Source organism: Pongo abelii, chromosome 12, assembly GCF_028885655.2.
Source record: "Pongo abelii isolate AG06213 chromosome 12, NHGRI_mPonAbe1-v2.0_pri, whole genome shotgun sequence".
In the NCBI taxonomy this organism is placed as follows: Eukaryota; Metazoa; Chordata; class Mammalia; order Primates; family Hominidae; genus Pongo; species Pongo abelii.
This window is the reverse complement of record NC_071997.2, coordinates 24,505,106-24,521,740: the sequence shown is the minus strand read 5'-3', so window position 1 is coordinate 24,521,740 and position 16,635 is coordinate 24,505,106. Positions and strand designations below refer to the sequence as shown.

The window sequence follows — 16,635 nt, the reverse complement described above, 5'->3', positions numbered from 1 at the left end:
GCTCTAAGATTATACACTTCCCCACATTGAAATTGAGAAGAAGAAATATGGAGAGCAGTTGAAGACATAAAGGGCTCTAGGGAACAGTATCATTTTGCTTTAATTCTACAGCTTGTTTTCAGTAAAGGTGGAAGGAGAAAGAGAGGAAGTATAGATTTCAGAGATGTCGTATGTTACTGCTAAAAACAGACAGAAAACTGATTGTAATAACCCATAGACACTGTAGAAGGAGAACCAAGGAGATCCCTGATGTAGCAATTATTTTCCCAAGGAAGACGGATTGTGAGGCAGGAAGGCGGGAAATGAGGAAATCATTTATATAATTTTGGGGTTACTCCTGAGGAAACCTGAGTGAACTCACTTCAGATGCATTTGGAATATTTTCATAAAAAATACTTCATTTTCACAGCTCCAGGAACTGCTGGAAGCAGGAAACAGTGCTAGAATTGGCATAAAAACACACTGACTTATTACTCCTCTTTGCGACTATTAGGCATCCGAGATACATATTTTGTTGATTTTAGTTAGAGAAATGAGGCAAACTTGAATATGAATACATTTGCTTCCTTGTTCAAGGAGCTACCTCTTGGATACAAAAGCTATTTCATGAAACTTCTGTAGAGAATAAAATGATACTCCCAACAAGGCTATTTTAGAAACAAAAATTATGTTGAATTTTAATTAACACCTAAAATGGTCATTTTCAACGAATATTGGCGTGATTTCTCAATGAAAAACTTATTAATATCTAATGCTTGGGGCAGTTTTACTTAGTAGAAGCATGTCCAAATTGATAATTCATGATATTTTTATTGAGGCCAGTATATTATCCTTTTGTGCCATGACTGGATGAAGAAACTTTGGGAGGCTAAACTAGTGGATACAAGAAACTTAGGCAAATTATTACACCACATGGGTGTGAGAGATAATGAATATTATCTACTAGGTATCAGCAAACAGATATCCAAAGTGATCAATTTAGGACACTCCCACTGAAGAGATGTGAAGTGTACGTTCAACTGAAGTGTCATCATAATTGTGTGCCTTGTCAGTTATTGGGCAAGTTAAAGAGCATGATGAATGTTTGTAGTATAATAGTGTAAATCCTTTTGATTTCTTGCATGAAAGACATCTGGAATCATGTAGCACCTGCTTTGACATTGATTCTCACGTGTATGAGTTGCTTCTCTGAGTTTAGATCACATTTGTCCTCATCAATCGGCATATCCACATTGATGTTGAGATGATTTTATTGTAGTTTTTGACATATGACAAATCATGCCATGTTTGAAATTACAAGGGTATATTTCATGGAGCCTGTATTCCCTTTTCTGAGTGTATTTCTGTCACGTTCTAGTCCCCAGACACAAAGTAGAAGCTATCAAAGCCTACACTAATACAGGCAGGAGGACAGAAGTTGATGCTAACACTGCATGAATGTATGGATAACTTTATCATATTTACATATGAGTGATTATATATCCCTTTTGCTTTTCAGTGTCTTCTCAGAAACCACCTGCGTTGAAGGTAATGAAACTCTCATGTATAGTGTGAACTAGTAAATGTATAGTCTATGAAACACACTTTATTTACTTATTATTTCATTTCAAATTCCATTCAGGCTAGAAGTGATGAGAAGGATTCTGTTTTGAATGTAGCCAGAGAAAAAAATGATGGAGAAAAATCTAGGACAGGTAAGTGTGAAAAGAGATTTAATGTCATGTTCAGTCTAGATAGATAAGAAGTTTTCTTCCCTGAATAAATCATCAGGGGGCTTGTCGAAGCTGCGCATTCTGATTCAGCAGGCCTAAGATTCTTCATTTTGAATAAGTTCTTGGGTGATGCTGATGCTGCTGGTATGGAACATGATCTTCACTTTAAGATTATACACTTCCCTACATTGAAATTGAGAAGAAGCAATCTGGAGGCAGTTCAAGACATAAGGGGCTGTGGGGAACCACATAATTTTGCCTTAATTCTACAGCTCGATTTCAGTAAGGGTGGAAGGAGAAAGAGAGGAAGTATAGATTTGCATACATCACATCGTACTGCTAAAAACAGACAGAAAGCTTGTTCTGATAACCTGTAGACACTGTAGCAGAACTAAGGAGACCCCTGGTGTAGCAATTATTTTCCCAAGGAAGACGGATTGTGTGGCCGGAAGGCAGGAAATGAGGAAGTCATTTATATAATTTTTGGTTTCTGCTGAGGAAACCTGAGTGAACTCACTTCAGATGCATTTGGAATATTTTCATAAAATAATTTGATTTTGGCTGCTCCAGGAACTACTGGAAGCAGGAAAAAATCATGTAATTGGAATACACCGCACTAACTCATTACTCCTCTCTGTGACTAGGAGGCATCAGAGACACCTATTTTGTTGATTTTAGTTATAAAATTGAGATAATCTTGAATATGAATACATTTGCTTCCTTGTTGAAGTAGCTACCTCTTGGATAAAATAGCTATTTGATGAAACTTCTTTAGAGAATAACATGACACTCCCGACAAGACTGTTTTAGACAGAAAAATTATGTTGAATTCCAATTAACTCCCAAAATGGTCATTTTCAAGGAATATTGCAGTGATTTCTGAATGAAAAACTGATTAATATCTAATGCTTGTAGCAGTTTTAATTTGTACAAGTATGTCAAAATTGATAATTGATGACTTTTTTTGAGGCTAATGTATTATCCTTTCGTGCCATGACTGGATGAAGAAACTTTCGGAAGGCTAAACTAGTGGATACAAGTAACTTAGGCAAATTATTACACCCCATGGGTGTGAGAGATAATGAATATTCTCTACTAGATATCAGCAAACAGATATCCAAGGTGATCAATTTAGGACACTCCCACTGAAGTGATGTGAAGTGTACGTTCAACTGAAGTGTCATCGTAATTGTGTGCCTTCTCAGTTATTGGGCAAGTTAAAGAGCATGATGAATGTTTGTAGTATAATAGTGGAAATCCTTTTGATTTCTTGCATGAAAGACATGTGGGATCATATAGCACCTGCTTTGACATTGATTCTCACGTGTATGAGTTGCTCCTCTGATTTTAGATCACTTTGTCCTCATCACTCGGTATATCCACATTGATATTGACACGGTTTTATTTTAGTTTTTGACATATGACAAATCATACCATGTTTGAAAGTGTAAGGATATATTTCATGGAGCCAGTATTTCCTTTTGTCAGTGTATTTCTATCATGTTCCAGTCCCAAGACAAAAAGTAGAAGACATCAGAGCCTACACTAGTACAGACAGAAGGATACAGCTTGATGCTAACACTGCGTGAATGTATGGACAATTTTCATATTTATATATGAGTGACTATGTATCGCTTTTGCTTTTCAGTGTCTTCTCAGAAACAACCAGCCTTGAAGGTAATTAAACTGTCATTTATATTGTGAAGTAGAAAATTTATAGTCTATGAAACACACTTCATGGATTTATTTATTTATTATTTTGTTTCAAATTCCATTCAGGCTACAACTGATGAGAAAGATTCTGTTTCAAATATAGCCACAGAAATAAAGGATGGAGAAAAATGTGGGACAGGTAATTTTGCAAAACACATTTAATGTCATGTTCAATCCATTTAGAAAAGAACTTCTCTTCTCCGAATAAATCAGCAGGGTGGTTGGGGGGGGGGGGTGGGCTCTCCGAAGCTCACATTCTGATTCAGCAGGCCTGAGATTCTTCATTTGTAATGAATTCTTGGGTGATGCTAATGCTGCTGGTCTGGAACATGATCTTCACAGTAAGATTATACACTTCCCCACATTGAAATTGAGAAGAAGAAATATGGAGAGCTGTTGAAGACATAAGGGGCTCTGGGGAACAGTATCATTTTGCTTTAATTCTACAGCTTGTTTTCACTGAAGGTGGAAGGAGAAAGAGACGAAGTATATATTTTACAGACGTCACATCTTACTGCTAGAAACAGACAGAAAACTTGTCATAATAACCCGTAGACACAGTGGGGGAACTAAGGAGACCCCTTGGTGTAGCAATTATTTTCCCAAGGAAGACAGATTATGAGGCAGGAAGGCGGGAAAACAGGAAGTCATTTATACAATTTTGGGGTTTCTGCTGAGGAAACCTGAATGAACTCACTTCAGATGCATTTGGAATATTTTCATAAAAATATTTGATTTTGGCTGCTCCAGGAACTACTGGAAGGAGGAAACAATAGTATAATTGGAATACACCACACTGACTCATTACTTCTCTTTGTTATGAGGAGGCATCAGAAATACATGTTTTGTTGATTTTAGTTATAAAAATAAGATAATCTTGAATAGGAATACATTTGCTTCCTTGTTCAAGGAGCTACCTCTTGGATAAAATAGCTATGTAATGAAACTTTTTTAGAGAATAACATGATACTCCCAACAAGACTATTTTAGAAACAAAAATTATGTTGAATTCTAATTAAGTTCTAAAATGGTCATTTTCAAGGAATATTGCAGTGATTTCTGAATGAAAAACTGATTAATATCTAATGCTTGTAGCAGTTTTACTTTGTAGAAGTATGTCAAAGTTGATAAGTTGATGATATTTTTATTGAGGCTATTATATTATCCTTTGGTGCCCTGAGTAGATGAAGAAATTTTCAGAAGGCTAGACTAGTGGGTACAAGAAACTTAGGCAAATTCTTACATCACATGGGTGTGAGAGATAATGAATATTATCTCCTAGGTATCAGCAAACAGATATCCAAGGTAATCAAATTAGGACACTTCCACTGAAGAGATGTGAAGTGTACATTCAACTGAAGTGTCATCGTATTTGTGTGCCTTCTCAGTTATTGCACAAGTTAAAGAGCATGATGAATATTTGTAGTATAATGATTTAAATCCTTTTGATTTCTTGCAAGAAATACATGTGGCATCATTTAGCACCTGCTTTCACATTGATTCTCAGTTGTATGAGTTGCTCCTCTGATTTTAGATCACATTTGTCCTCATCACTCGGCAGATGCACACTGATATTGACACGATTTTATTTTAGTTTTAGCCATATGACAAATCACACCATGTTTGAAATTGTAAGGGTATATTTCATGGAGTGTGTATTCCCTTTTCTCAGTGTATTTCTGTCATGTTCTGTTCCCCAGTCACAAAGTAGAAGCCATCAAAGCCTACGCTAATATAGGCCGGAGGACAGAAGTTGATGCTAACACTGCATGAATGTATGGATAACTTTGTCATATGTACATATGAGTGATTATGTATCCCTTTTGCTTTTCAGTGTCTTCTCAGAAACCACCAGCCTTGAAGGTAATGAAACTCTCATTTATATTGTGAGCTAGTAAATATATAGTCGATGAAACATACTTTACTTATTTATTATTTCATTTCAAATTCCATTCAGGCTACAAGTGACAAGAAAGACTCTGTTTTGAATATAGCCAGAGAAAAAAAGGATGGAGAAAAAACTAGGACAGGTAACTGTGAAAACAGATTTAATGTCATGTTCAGTCGAGGTAGAAAAGAAGTCTCTTCCCCAAATAAATCAGTGGGGGCTTGGCAAAGCTGCACATTCTGATTCAGCAGGCCTGAAATTCTTCATTTCTAGTAAGTTCTTGGGTGTGCTGATACTGCTGGTCTGGAACATGATCTTTGCTCTAAGATTATATGCTTCCCCTCATTGAAATTGAGAAGAAGAAATATGGAGAGCAGTTGAAGACATAAGGGGCTCTGGGGAACAGTGTCATTTTGATTTAATTGTACAGCTTGTTTTCAGGAAAGGTGGAAGGAGAAAGAGAGGAAGTATAGATTTTACAGATGTCATATCTTACTGCTAAAAACAGACAGAAAACTGATTGTAATAACCCATAGACACTGTAGAAGGAGAACCAAGGAGACCCCTGATGTAGCAATTATTTTCCCAAGGAAGACGGATTGTGAGGCAGGAAGGTGGGAAATGAGGAAGTCATTTATATAATTTTGGGGTTACTCCTGAGGAAACCTGAGTGAACTCACTTCAGACGCATTTGGAATATTTTCATAAAAAATACTTCATTTTCACAGCTCCAGGAACTGCTGGAAGCAGGAAACAGTGCTAGAATTGGCATAAAAACACACTGACCCATTACTCCTCTTTGCGACTGTTAGGCATCAGAGATACATGTTTTGTTGATTTTAGTTATAGAAATGAGACAAACTTGAATATGAATACATTTGCTTCCTTGTTCAAGGAGCTACCTCTTGGATACAATAGCTATTTCATGAAACTTCCTTGGAGAATAACATGATACTCCCAACAAGGCTATTTTAGAAACAAAAATTTTGTTGAATTTTAATTAACACCTAAAATGGTCATTTTCAATGAATATTGGAGTGATTTCTGAATGAAAAACTTATTAATATCTAACGCTTGGGGCAGTTTTACTTTGTAGAAGCATGTCAAAATTGATAATTCATGATATTTTTATTGAGGCCAATATATTGTCCTTTCATGCCATGACTGGATGAAGAAACTTTCGGAAGGCTAAACTAGTGGATACAAGAAACTTAGGCAAATTATTACACCACATGGGTGTGAGAGATAATGAATATTATCTACTAGGTATCAGCAAACAGATATCCAAGGTGATCAATTTAGGACACTCCCACTGAAGAGATGTGAAGTGTACATTCAACTGAAGTGTCATCGTAATTGTGTGCCTTCTCAGTTATTGGGCAAGTTAAAGAGCATGATGAATGTTTGTAGTATAGTAGTGTAAATCCTTTTAATTTCTTGCATGAAAGACATGTGGAATCATGTTGCACCTGCTTTGACGTTGCTTCTCACATGTATGAGTTGCTTCTCTGATTTTAGATCACATTTGTCCTCATCACTCGGCATATCCACATTGATATTGAGATGTTTTTATTGTAGTTTTTGACATATGACAAATCATACCATGTTTGAAATTACAAAGGTATATTTCATGGAGCCTGTATTCCCTTTTCTCAGTGTATTTTGGTCATGTTCTAGTCCCCAGACACAAAGTAGAAGCTATGAAAGCCTACACTAGTACAGGCAGGAGGACAGAAGTTGATGCTAACACTGCATGAATATATGGATAACTTTTTCATATTTACATATGAGTGATTATATATCCCTTTTGCTTTTCAGTGTCTTCTCAGAAATCACCAGCCTTGAAGGTAATGAAATTCTCATTTATATTGTGAACTAGTAAATATATAGTCTATGAAACATACTTTATTTACTTATTATTTCATTTCAAATTCCATTCAGGCTACAAGTGACAAGAAGGATTCTGTTTTGAATGTAGCCAGAGAAAAAAATGATGGAGAAAAAACTAGGACAGGTAAGTGTGAAAACAGATTTAATGTCATGTTCAGTCGAGGTAGATAAGAAGTTCTCTTCCCCAAATAAGTCAGCGGGGGGCTCGGCGAAGCTGCACATTCTGATTCAGCAGGCCTGAAATTCTTCATTTCAATAAGTTCTTGGGTGTGCTGATGCTGCTGGTTTGGAACATGATCTTTGCTGTAAGATTATACACTTCCCCACATTGAAATTGAGAAGAAGAAATATGGAGAGCAGTTGAAGACATAAGGGGCTCTGGGGAACAGTATCATTTTGCTTTAATTCTACAGCTTGTTTTCAGTAAAGGTGGAAGGAGAAAGAGAGAAAGTATAGATTTTACCGATGTCGCATAGTACTGTTACAAACAGACAGAAAACTGATTGTGATAACCCATAGACACTGTAGAAGGAGAACTAAGGAGACCCCTGATGTAGCAATTATTTTCTGAATGAAGACCGATTGTGATGCAGGAAGGCGGGAAAAGAGGAAGTCATTTATATAATTTTGGGGTTTCTGCTGAGGAAACCTGAGTGAACTCACTTCAGATGCATTTGCAATATTTGAATAAGGAATATTTGATTTTGGCAGCTCCAGGAACTGCTGGTAGCAGGAAATAATGCTAAAATTGGCATAAAAGCACAAAGACTCATTACTCCTCTTTGTTACTATTAGGCATCAGAGATACATGTTTTGCTGATTTTAGTTATAGAAATGAGATCAACTTGACTATGAATACATTGGCTTCCTTGTTGAAGGAGCTACCTCTTGGATACAAAAGCTATTTCATGAAACTTCTGTAGAGAATAAAATGATACTCCCAACAAGGCTATTTTAGAAACAAAAATTATGTTGAATTTTAATTAACACCTAAAATGGTCATTTTCCACGAATATTGGAGTGATTTCTCAATGAAAAACTTATTAATATCTAATGTTTGGGGCAGTTTTACTTAGTAGAAGCATGTCAAAATTGATAATTCATGATATTTTTATTGAGGCCAATATATTATCCTTTCGTGCCGTGACTGGATGAAGAAACTTTCGGAAGGCTAAACTAGTGGATACAAGAAACTTAGGCAAATTATTACACCACATGGGTGTGAGAGATAATGAATATTATCTACTAGGTATCAGCAAACAGATATCCAAGGTGATCAATTTAGGACACTCCCACTGAGGTGATGTGAAGTGTATGTTCAACTGAAGTGTCATGGTAATTGTGTGCCTTCTCAGTTATTGGGCAAGTTAAAGAGCATGATGAATGTTTTTAGTATAATAGTGTAAATCCTTTTGATTTCTTGCATGAAAGACATGTGGAATCATGTAGCACCTGCTTTGACATTGATTCTCAGGTGTATGAGTTGCTCCTCTGATTTTACATCACTGTGTCCTCATCACTCGGCATATCCACATTGATATTGACACGGCTTTATTTTAGTTTTTGATATATTACAAATCATACCATGTTTGAAATTTTAAGGGTATATTTCATGGAGCCTGTATTCCCTTTTTTCAGTGTATTTCTGTCATGTTCTAGTCCCCAGACACAAAGTAGAAGTCACCAAGCCTACAGTTATACAGGCACGGGGACCGAGTTTGATGCTAACACTGTGTGAATGTATGGATAACTTTATCATATTTACATATGAGTGATTATGTATCCCTTTTGCTTTTCAGTGTCTTCTCAGAAACCACCAGCCTTGAAGGTAATGAAAGTCTCATTTATATTGTGAACTCGTAAATGAATAGTCTATGAAACATAGTTTATTTATTTATTATTTCATTTCAAATTCCATTCAGGCTGCAGGTGACGACAAAGATTGTGTTTCGAATATAGCCAGAGAAATAAAGGATAGAGAGAAATCTGGGACAGGTAATTTTGCAAGACACATTTAATGTCATGTTCAGTCCAGATAGATAGTAAGTTCTCTTCCCCAAATTAATCAGCTGGGAGTCGTCGAAGCTGCACATTCTGATTCAGCAGGCCTGAGATTCTTCATTTGTGACAAATAATTGGGTGACGCTGATGTTGCTCGTCTGGAACATGATCTTCACTGTAAGATTATACACTTCCCCAAATTGCAATTGGGAAGAAGAAATATGAAGAGCAGTTGAAGATGTAAGGGACTCAGAGGAATAGCATAATTTTGCTTTAATTCTATAGCATGTTTTCACTAAGGGTGGAAGGAGAAAGAGATGAAGTATAGATTTTGGAGATGTCACATCATACTGCTGAAAAAGACAGAAAACTGATCCTAATAACCCATAGACACCGTAGAGTGAGAACTAAGGAGACCCCAGATGTAGCAGTTATATTCCCAAGGAAGATAGACTGTGAGGCAGGAAGGAGGGAAAAGATGAAGTTATTTACATAATTTGGGGGTTTCCTCTGAGGAAACCTGAGTGAACTCCCTTCAGATGCATTTGCAATATTTGCATAAAAAAATTTGACTTTGGCAGCTCCAGGAACTACTGGAAGCAGGAAACAAGGCTAGAATTGGAATAAACCACATTGACTCATTACTCCTCTTTGTTACTATTAGGCATCTCAGATACATGTTTTGTTGATTTTATTTAGAAAAAAGAGATAAACTTGAATATGAATACATTGGCTTCCTTGTTGAAGGAGCTAACTCTTGGATAAAAAGCTCTTTATAGAAACTTCTTTAGAGAATAACATGATACTCCCAAGAAGACTATTTTAGAAGCAAAGATTATGTTGAATTCTAATTGACTCCTAAAGTGATCATTTTCAATGAATATGGGAATGATTTCTGAGTGTAAACCTTATTAATATCTAATGCTTGTAGCAGTCTTACTTTGTAGAAGTATGTCACAATTGATAATTTTTGATGTTTTTATGGAGGCTAATATGTTATCCTTTGGTGCCATGAGTGTATGAGGAAACTTTTGGAAGGCTAAACTAGTGGATAGAAGAAACTTAAGCAAATTATTACACCACAGAGGTGTGAGAAATAATGAATATTATCTGCTAGGTATCAGCAAACAGATATCCAAGCTGATAAATTTAGGTCTCTTCCACTGAAGAGACGTGCAGTGTACGTTCAACTGAAGTGTCATTTTAATCGTTTACCTTTTCAGTTATCGGGCAAGTTAAAGAGCATGATGAATGTTTGTAGTATAATGGTATCTATCCTTCTGATTTATTGCGTGAAAGACATGCGGGATCATCTACCACTTGCTTTGACATTGATTCTCCGGTGTATGAATTGATCATCTGATTTTAGGTCACATTTGTCCCCATCACTCGGCATATCCATATTGGTATTGACACTGTTTTATTTTAGTTCTAGACATATGACAAATCACACTATGTTTGAAATTGTAAGGGTATTTTCCATGAAGCCTGTATTCCTTTTCTTCAGTGTGTTTCTGTCTTGTTCCAGTCCCCAGACACAAAGTAGAAAACATCAAAGCCTGCACTAATACAGGCAGGAGGATACAGCTTGATGCGAACACTTCATGAATGTATGAATAACATTATCATATGTACACGAGTGATTAAGTATCCCTTTTGCTTTTCAGTGTCTTCTCAGAAACAAACAGCATTGAAGGTAATTAAACACTTATTTATATTTTGAACTATTAACTGTATAGTCTATGAAATATACTTTATTCATTGATTGTTTTGTTTCAAATTCCATTCAGGCTACAAGTGACAAGGAAGATTCTCTTTCGAATATAGCCACAGAAACAAAGGATGCACAAATATCTGGGACAGGTAATTTTGCAAAACACATTTAATATGATGTTCAATCAAGATGGAAGAGAACTTCTCTTCACCAAATAAATCAGCGGGGGGTTCATCAAAGCTTCATGTTCTGAATCAGTATTCCTGAGATTATTCATTTGTAATAAGTTCTCGGGTGTTCCTGATGCTGCTGGTCCTTGGCCATGATGTAAGTACTAAGATTATAGATGTCTGCACTTTGAAATTGGGAAAAAGAACCATCTGAGAGCAGTTCAACACATAACAGGCTCAGGGGACAGCATCACTTTGCTTTAATTCTACAGCATGTTTCCATCAAGAGGGGAAAGAGAAAGAGATGAAGTAATAGATATTAGAGACATCAGATCGTATTGTGATAAACAGAGGGAAAATGATCCTAATACCACAAAAACACTGTAGAATGAGAACTAACAAGACCACTGATGTAGCAATTATTTTCCTCAAGGAAGAGGGATTGTGAGTCAGGAAGGAAGGGAAAGAAGAAGTTATTTATGTAATTTGGGATTTCTGCTGAGGAAACCTCAGTGAACTCACTTCAATACATTTGGAACATTTGCATAAAAGAAGATTTGATTTTGGCTGCTCCAGGAACTACTGGAAGCAGGAAACTAGGCTAGAATTAGGATAAGTCACAGTGACTCATTATTCCTCTTTAGGAGTAATTTACTATTAGGCATCAGAGATACATGTTTTGTTGATTTTAGTTATAAAAATGAGATAAATGAATATGAATACATTGGCTTCATAGTTCAAGGAGCTAAGTCTTGGATAAAATAGCTATTGAATGAAACTTCTTTAGAGGATAGCATGATACTCCAAACAAGACTATTTTAGAAACAAAAATTATGTTGAATTCTAATTAACTCCTAAAGTGGTCCTTTCAATGAATATTTGATTGATTTCTGAATGTAAAACTTATTAATATCTAATGCTTGTAGCAGTTTTACTTTGTAGAAGTATGTCAACATTGGCAATTGATGATTTTTTTTTGAGGCTAATATATTATCCTTTGGTGCCGTGAGTGGATGAAGAAACTTTCAGAAGGCTAAACGAGTGGATAGAAGAAATGTAGGCAAATTATTACACCACATGGGTGTGAGAAATAATGAATATTATCTACTAGGTCAGCAAATAGTAATGAATATTATTGAGAATAATAATATATTTCTCATAATAATAATTTCCGATAATAATAATGAGAAATAATGAATATTATCTACTAGATCAGCAAACATAATCCAAGCTGATCAATTTAGGACATTTCCACTGAAGAGATGTGAAGTGCACATTCAACTGAGGTGTCATTGTAATTGTGTGCCTTCTCAGTTATTGGGCAAGTTAAAGAGCACGATGAATGTTTGTAGTATAATGGTGTAAATCCTTTTGATTTCTTGCATGAAATACATGTGGCATCATGTAGCACCTGCTTTGACATTGATTCTCAAGCATATGAGTTGCTCCTCTGATTTTAGATCACATTTGTCCTCATCACTCGGCATATCCCCATTGATATTGAGATGGTTTTATTTTAGTTTTAGACATATGACAAATCATGCCATGTTTGAAATTGTAAGTATATTTTGTGAAGCCTGTATTCACCTTTTTCAGTGTATTTCTGTCATATTCCAGTCCCCAGTCACAAAGTAGAAAACATCAAAGCCTATACTAATACAGGCAGGAAGATATACTTTGATGCCAACAGTGCATGAATGTATGGATAACTTTATCATATTTACATATGAGTGATTATGTATCCCTTTTGCTTTTCAGTGTCTTCTCAGAAACAACCAGCCTTGCAGGTAATTAAACTCTCATTTATATTGTGGACTATTAACTGTGTGGTCTATGAAACGTAGTTTATGTATTGATTATTTTATTTCAAATTCCATTCAGGCTACAAGTGATAAGAAAGATTCTGTTTCGAATATAGCCACAGAAATAAAGGATGGACAACAATCTGGAACAGGTAATTTCACAAAACACATTTAATGTCATGTTCAGTCCAGATAGAAAGGTACTTCTCTTCCCCGAATAAATCGGTGTGGGGCTCATCAAAACTGCACATTCTGATTCAGCAGGCCTGAGATTCTTCATTTTTAATAAGTTCTTGGGTGACGCTGATGCTGCTGGTCTTGGACATGATCTTCACAGTAAGATTATAGCCTTCCCCACATGGAAATTGGGAAGAAGAAATATGGAGAGCAGTTCAAGACATAAGGGGCTCAGCGGAACTGCATAATTTTGCTTTAATTCTACAGCATGTTTTCAATAAGGGTGGAAGGAGAAAGACATGAAGTATAGATTTTACAGACGTCACATCATACTGCTAGAAAAAGACGGAATAGTGATCCTAATAACTCGTAGACATTGTAGAATGAGAACTAAGGAGACCACTGATATAGCAATGATTTTTCCCAAGGAAGAGGGATTGTGAGGCAGGAAGGAGGGAAAAGAAGAAGTTATTTATGTAATTTTGGGGTTTCTGCTGAGGAAACCTGAGTGAACTCACTTCAGAGGCATTTAGCATATTTGCATAAAGAAGATTTGATTTTGGCAGCTGCTGGAACTACTGGGTGCAGGAGAGAATGCTAGAATTGGGATAAACTTCACTTACTAATTACTCTTCTTTGTTACTGTTAGGTATCAGACTGACACGTTTTGTTGATTGTAGTTATAGAAATTAGGTAAACTTGAATATGAATACATTGGCTTCATTGACCAAAGAGCTGAGTCTTGGATAAAATAGGTATTTAATGAATATTCTTTAGAGAATAGCATGATACTCCTAACAAAACTACTTTAGAAGCAAAAATAATGTTGAATTCATCAACTAACTCCTAAAATGGTAATTTTCAATGAATATTGGAGTGATTTCCAAATGTGAAAGCTTATTAATATCCAATACTTGTAGCAGTTTTATTTAGTAGAATTATGTCAAAATTGATCATTGATGATGCTTTTTATTGAGGTTATGTATTATACTTTGCTGCCATGAGTGGATGAAGAAATGTTCAAAAGGCTAAACTAGAGAACACAAGAAGCTTAGGCAAATTATTACAGCACATGGGTGTGAGAAATAATGAATTATTTACTTGGATTCAGGAAACATATATCCACATTGATCAATTTAGGTCCCTTCCACTTAAGAGACGTGAAGTGTACGTTCAACTGAAGTGTCATTGTAATTGTGTACCTTCTCAGTTACTGGGCAAGTTAAAGAGCATGTTGAATGTTTGCAGTATAATGGTCTAAATCATTCGGATATCTTGCATGAAAGTCATGCGTGTGCATGTACCACCTGCTTTGACATTGATTCCCGGGTGATTGGTTGCTTCTGTGATTTTAGACCACATTTGTCCTCATCACTCGGCATATCCTTATTGAAACTGACACTGTTTTATTTTAGTTTTAGTCATGTGACAAATCATATTACATTTGAAATGCTTAGTGTGTAGTTCTTGAAACCTGTATTCCTGTTTTCTTCAGTGTGTTTCTGTCATGTTTGCATCCCAAAACACAAAGTATAAAACATCAAAGCCTACACTAATAACTGCAGGCAGATGCAGCTTGATGCCAACACTGCATGAATGTTTGAATAACTTTATCGTATGTACATATGAGTGACTATGTATGTGTTTTGCTTTTCAGTGTCTTCTCAGAAAAAACCGGCCTGGAAGGTAATTAAACTCTCATATATATTTTGAACTATTAACTGTATAGTCTATGAATATATACTTTATGTATTGATTATTTTGTTTCAAATCCCTTTCAGGCTACAAGTGACAAGAAAGATTCTGTTTCGAATATAGCCACAGAAATAAAGGATGGACAAATATCTGGGACAGGTATTTTGGAATACACATTTAATGTAATGTTCAATCAAATAGAAGAGAAATTCACTTCCCCAAATAAATCAGCAGGGGGTTCATTGAAGCTTTACGTTTGGATTCAGCATTCCTGAGATTCTTCATCTGAAATAAGTTCCCGGGTGACCCTGATGCTGCTGGTCCTTGGCCATGATCTGAGTAGTAAGATTACAGACTTCTCTACATTGAAATTGGGAAGAAGAACCATTGGAGAGCAGTTCAACACATACCAGCCTCAGGGGACAGCATCATTTTGCTTTAATTCTACAGCATGTTTCCATCAAGAGGGGAAGGAGAAAGAGATGAAGTAATAGATATTATAGGCGTCAGATCATATTGTTATAAACAGAGGGAAAAGTGTTCCCAATGCCTCAAAAACAGCATAGAATGAGAATGAACAAGATCACTGAAGTAGCAATTATTTTCCTCAAGGAAGAGGGATTGTGAGGCAGGAAGGAGAGAAAAGAAGAAGTTATTTATGTAATTTTGGGGTTTTTGTTGAAGAAACCTGAGTGAACTCACTTCAGATAAATTTGGAATACTTGCATAAAAGAACACTTAATTTTGGCTTCTCCAAGAACTACTGGAAGCAGGAAACAATGCTAGAATTGGGATAAAGCACACTGACTCGTTACTCCTCTTTGCTACTATTAGGCATCAGAGATACGTGTTTTGTTGATTTTAGTTATAAAAATGAGATCAACTTGAATATGAATACATTGGCTTCGTTGTTCAAGGAGCTAACTCTTGGGTAAAATAGCTATTGAAGGAAACTTCTTTAGAGAATAGCATGATACTCCCAACAAGACTATTTTAGAAACAAAAAGTATGTGGAATTCTAATTAACTCCTAAAGTGGTCATTTTCAATGAATATTGGAGTGATTTCTGAATGTAAAACTTATTAATATCTAATGCTTGTAGCAGTTTTACTTTGTAGAAGTATGTCAAAATTGATAATTGATGATACTTTTATTGAGGCTAATATATTATCCTTTGGTGCCATGAGTGGATGAAGAAACTTTCAGAAGCCTAAACAAGTGGGTACAAGAAAATTAGGCAAATTATTACACCACATGGGTGTGAGGAATAATGAATATTATCTACTCGGTTTCAGCAAACAGATATCCAAGGTGATCAATTTAGGACACTTCCACTGAAGAGATGTGAAGTGTACATTCAACTGAAGTGTCATTGTAATTGTGTACCTTCTCTGTTATCGGGCAATTTAAAGAGCATGATGAACGTTTGTAGTATAATGGTGTAAATCCTTTTGATTTCTTGCATGAAAGACATGTGGGATCAAGTACCACCTGCTTTGACATTGATTCTCAGGTGTATGAGTTGATCCTCTGATTTTAGATCACACTTGTCCTCATCACTCAGCATATCCACATTGATATTGACAGGGTTTTATTTTAGTTTTTGACATATAACAAATTATACCATGTTTGAAATTGTAAGTATATTTTTCATGAAGCCTGTATTACTTTTTTTCAGTGTATTTCTGTCATGTTGCAATCCCCAGACACAAAGTAGGAAACATCAAATCCTACACTAGTACAGGCAGGAGTATACAGCTTGATGGTAACACTGCATGAATGTATGGATAACTTTATCATATTTACATATGATGGATTATATATTTCTTTTACTTTTCAGTGTCTCATCAGAAACAATCAGCCTGGAAGGTAG

At 35.7% G+C, this 16,635-nt stretch overlaps 1 protein-coding gene across 2 annotated transcripts in view; it reads left to right on the top strand.

Annotated features, from left to right (window-relative positions):
• LOC100938099 (ankyrin repeat domain-containing protein 36A-like) overlaps nucleotides 1-16,635 on the top strand; it is a 206,073-nt gene that overhangs the window by 118,155 nt on the left and 71,283 nt on the right. For both annotated transcript variants that reach the window (XR_008522045.1, XM_054547127.1), the window contains 17 exons: nucleotides 1,499-1,527; nucleotides 1,622-1,694; nucleotides 3,361-3,389; nucleotides 3,492-3,564; nucleotides 5,260-5,288; nucleotides 5,383-5,455; nucleotides 7,132-7,160; nucleotides 7,255-7,327; nucleotides 9,003-9,031; nucleotides 9,126-9,198; nucleotides 10,872-10,900; nucleotides 10,995-11,067; nucleotides 12,847-12,875; nucleotides 12,970-13,042; nucleotides 14,725-14,753; nucleotides 14,849-14,921; nucleotides 16,603-16,631. Coding sequence is in view for 1 of the 2 variants with exons in the window: in XM_054547127.1 (XP_054403102.1) it covers nucleotides 1,499-1,527; nucleotides 1,622-1,694; nucleotides 3,361-3,389; nucleotides 3,492-3,564; nucleotides 5,260-5,288; nucleotides 5,383-5,455; nucleotides 7,132-7,160; nucleotides 7,255-7,327; nucleotides 9,003-9,031; nucleotides 9,126-9,198; nucleotides 10,872-10,900; nucleotides 10,995-11,067; nucleotides 12,847-12,875; nucleotides 12,970-13,042; nucleotides 14,725-14,753; nucleotides 14,849-14,921; nucleotides 16,603-16,631 (845 nt within the window). In the remaining variant the exon portion in view is untranslated. The remainder of the gene's footprint in view (nucleotides 1-1,498; nucleotides 1,528-1,621; nucleotides 1,695-3,360; nucleotides 3,390-3,491; nucleotides 3,565-5,259; nucleotides 5,289-5,382; nucleotides 5,456-7,131; nucleotides 7,161-7,254; nucleotides 7,328-9,002; nucleotides 9,032-9,125; nucleotides 9,199-10,871; nucleotides 10,901-10,994; nucleotides 11,068-12,846; nucleotides 12,876-12,969; nucleotides 13,043-14,724; nucleotides 14,754-14,848; nucleotides 14,922-16,602; nucleotides 16,632-16,635) is intronic.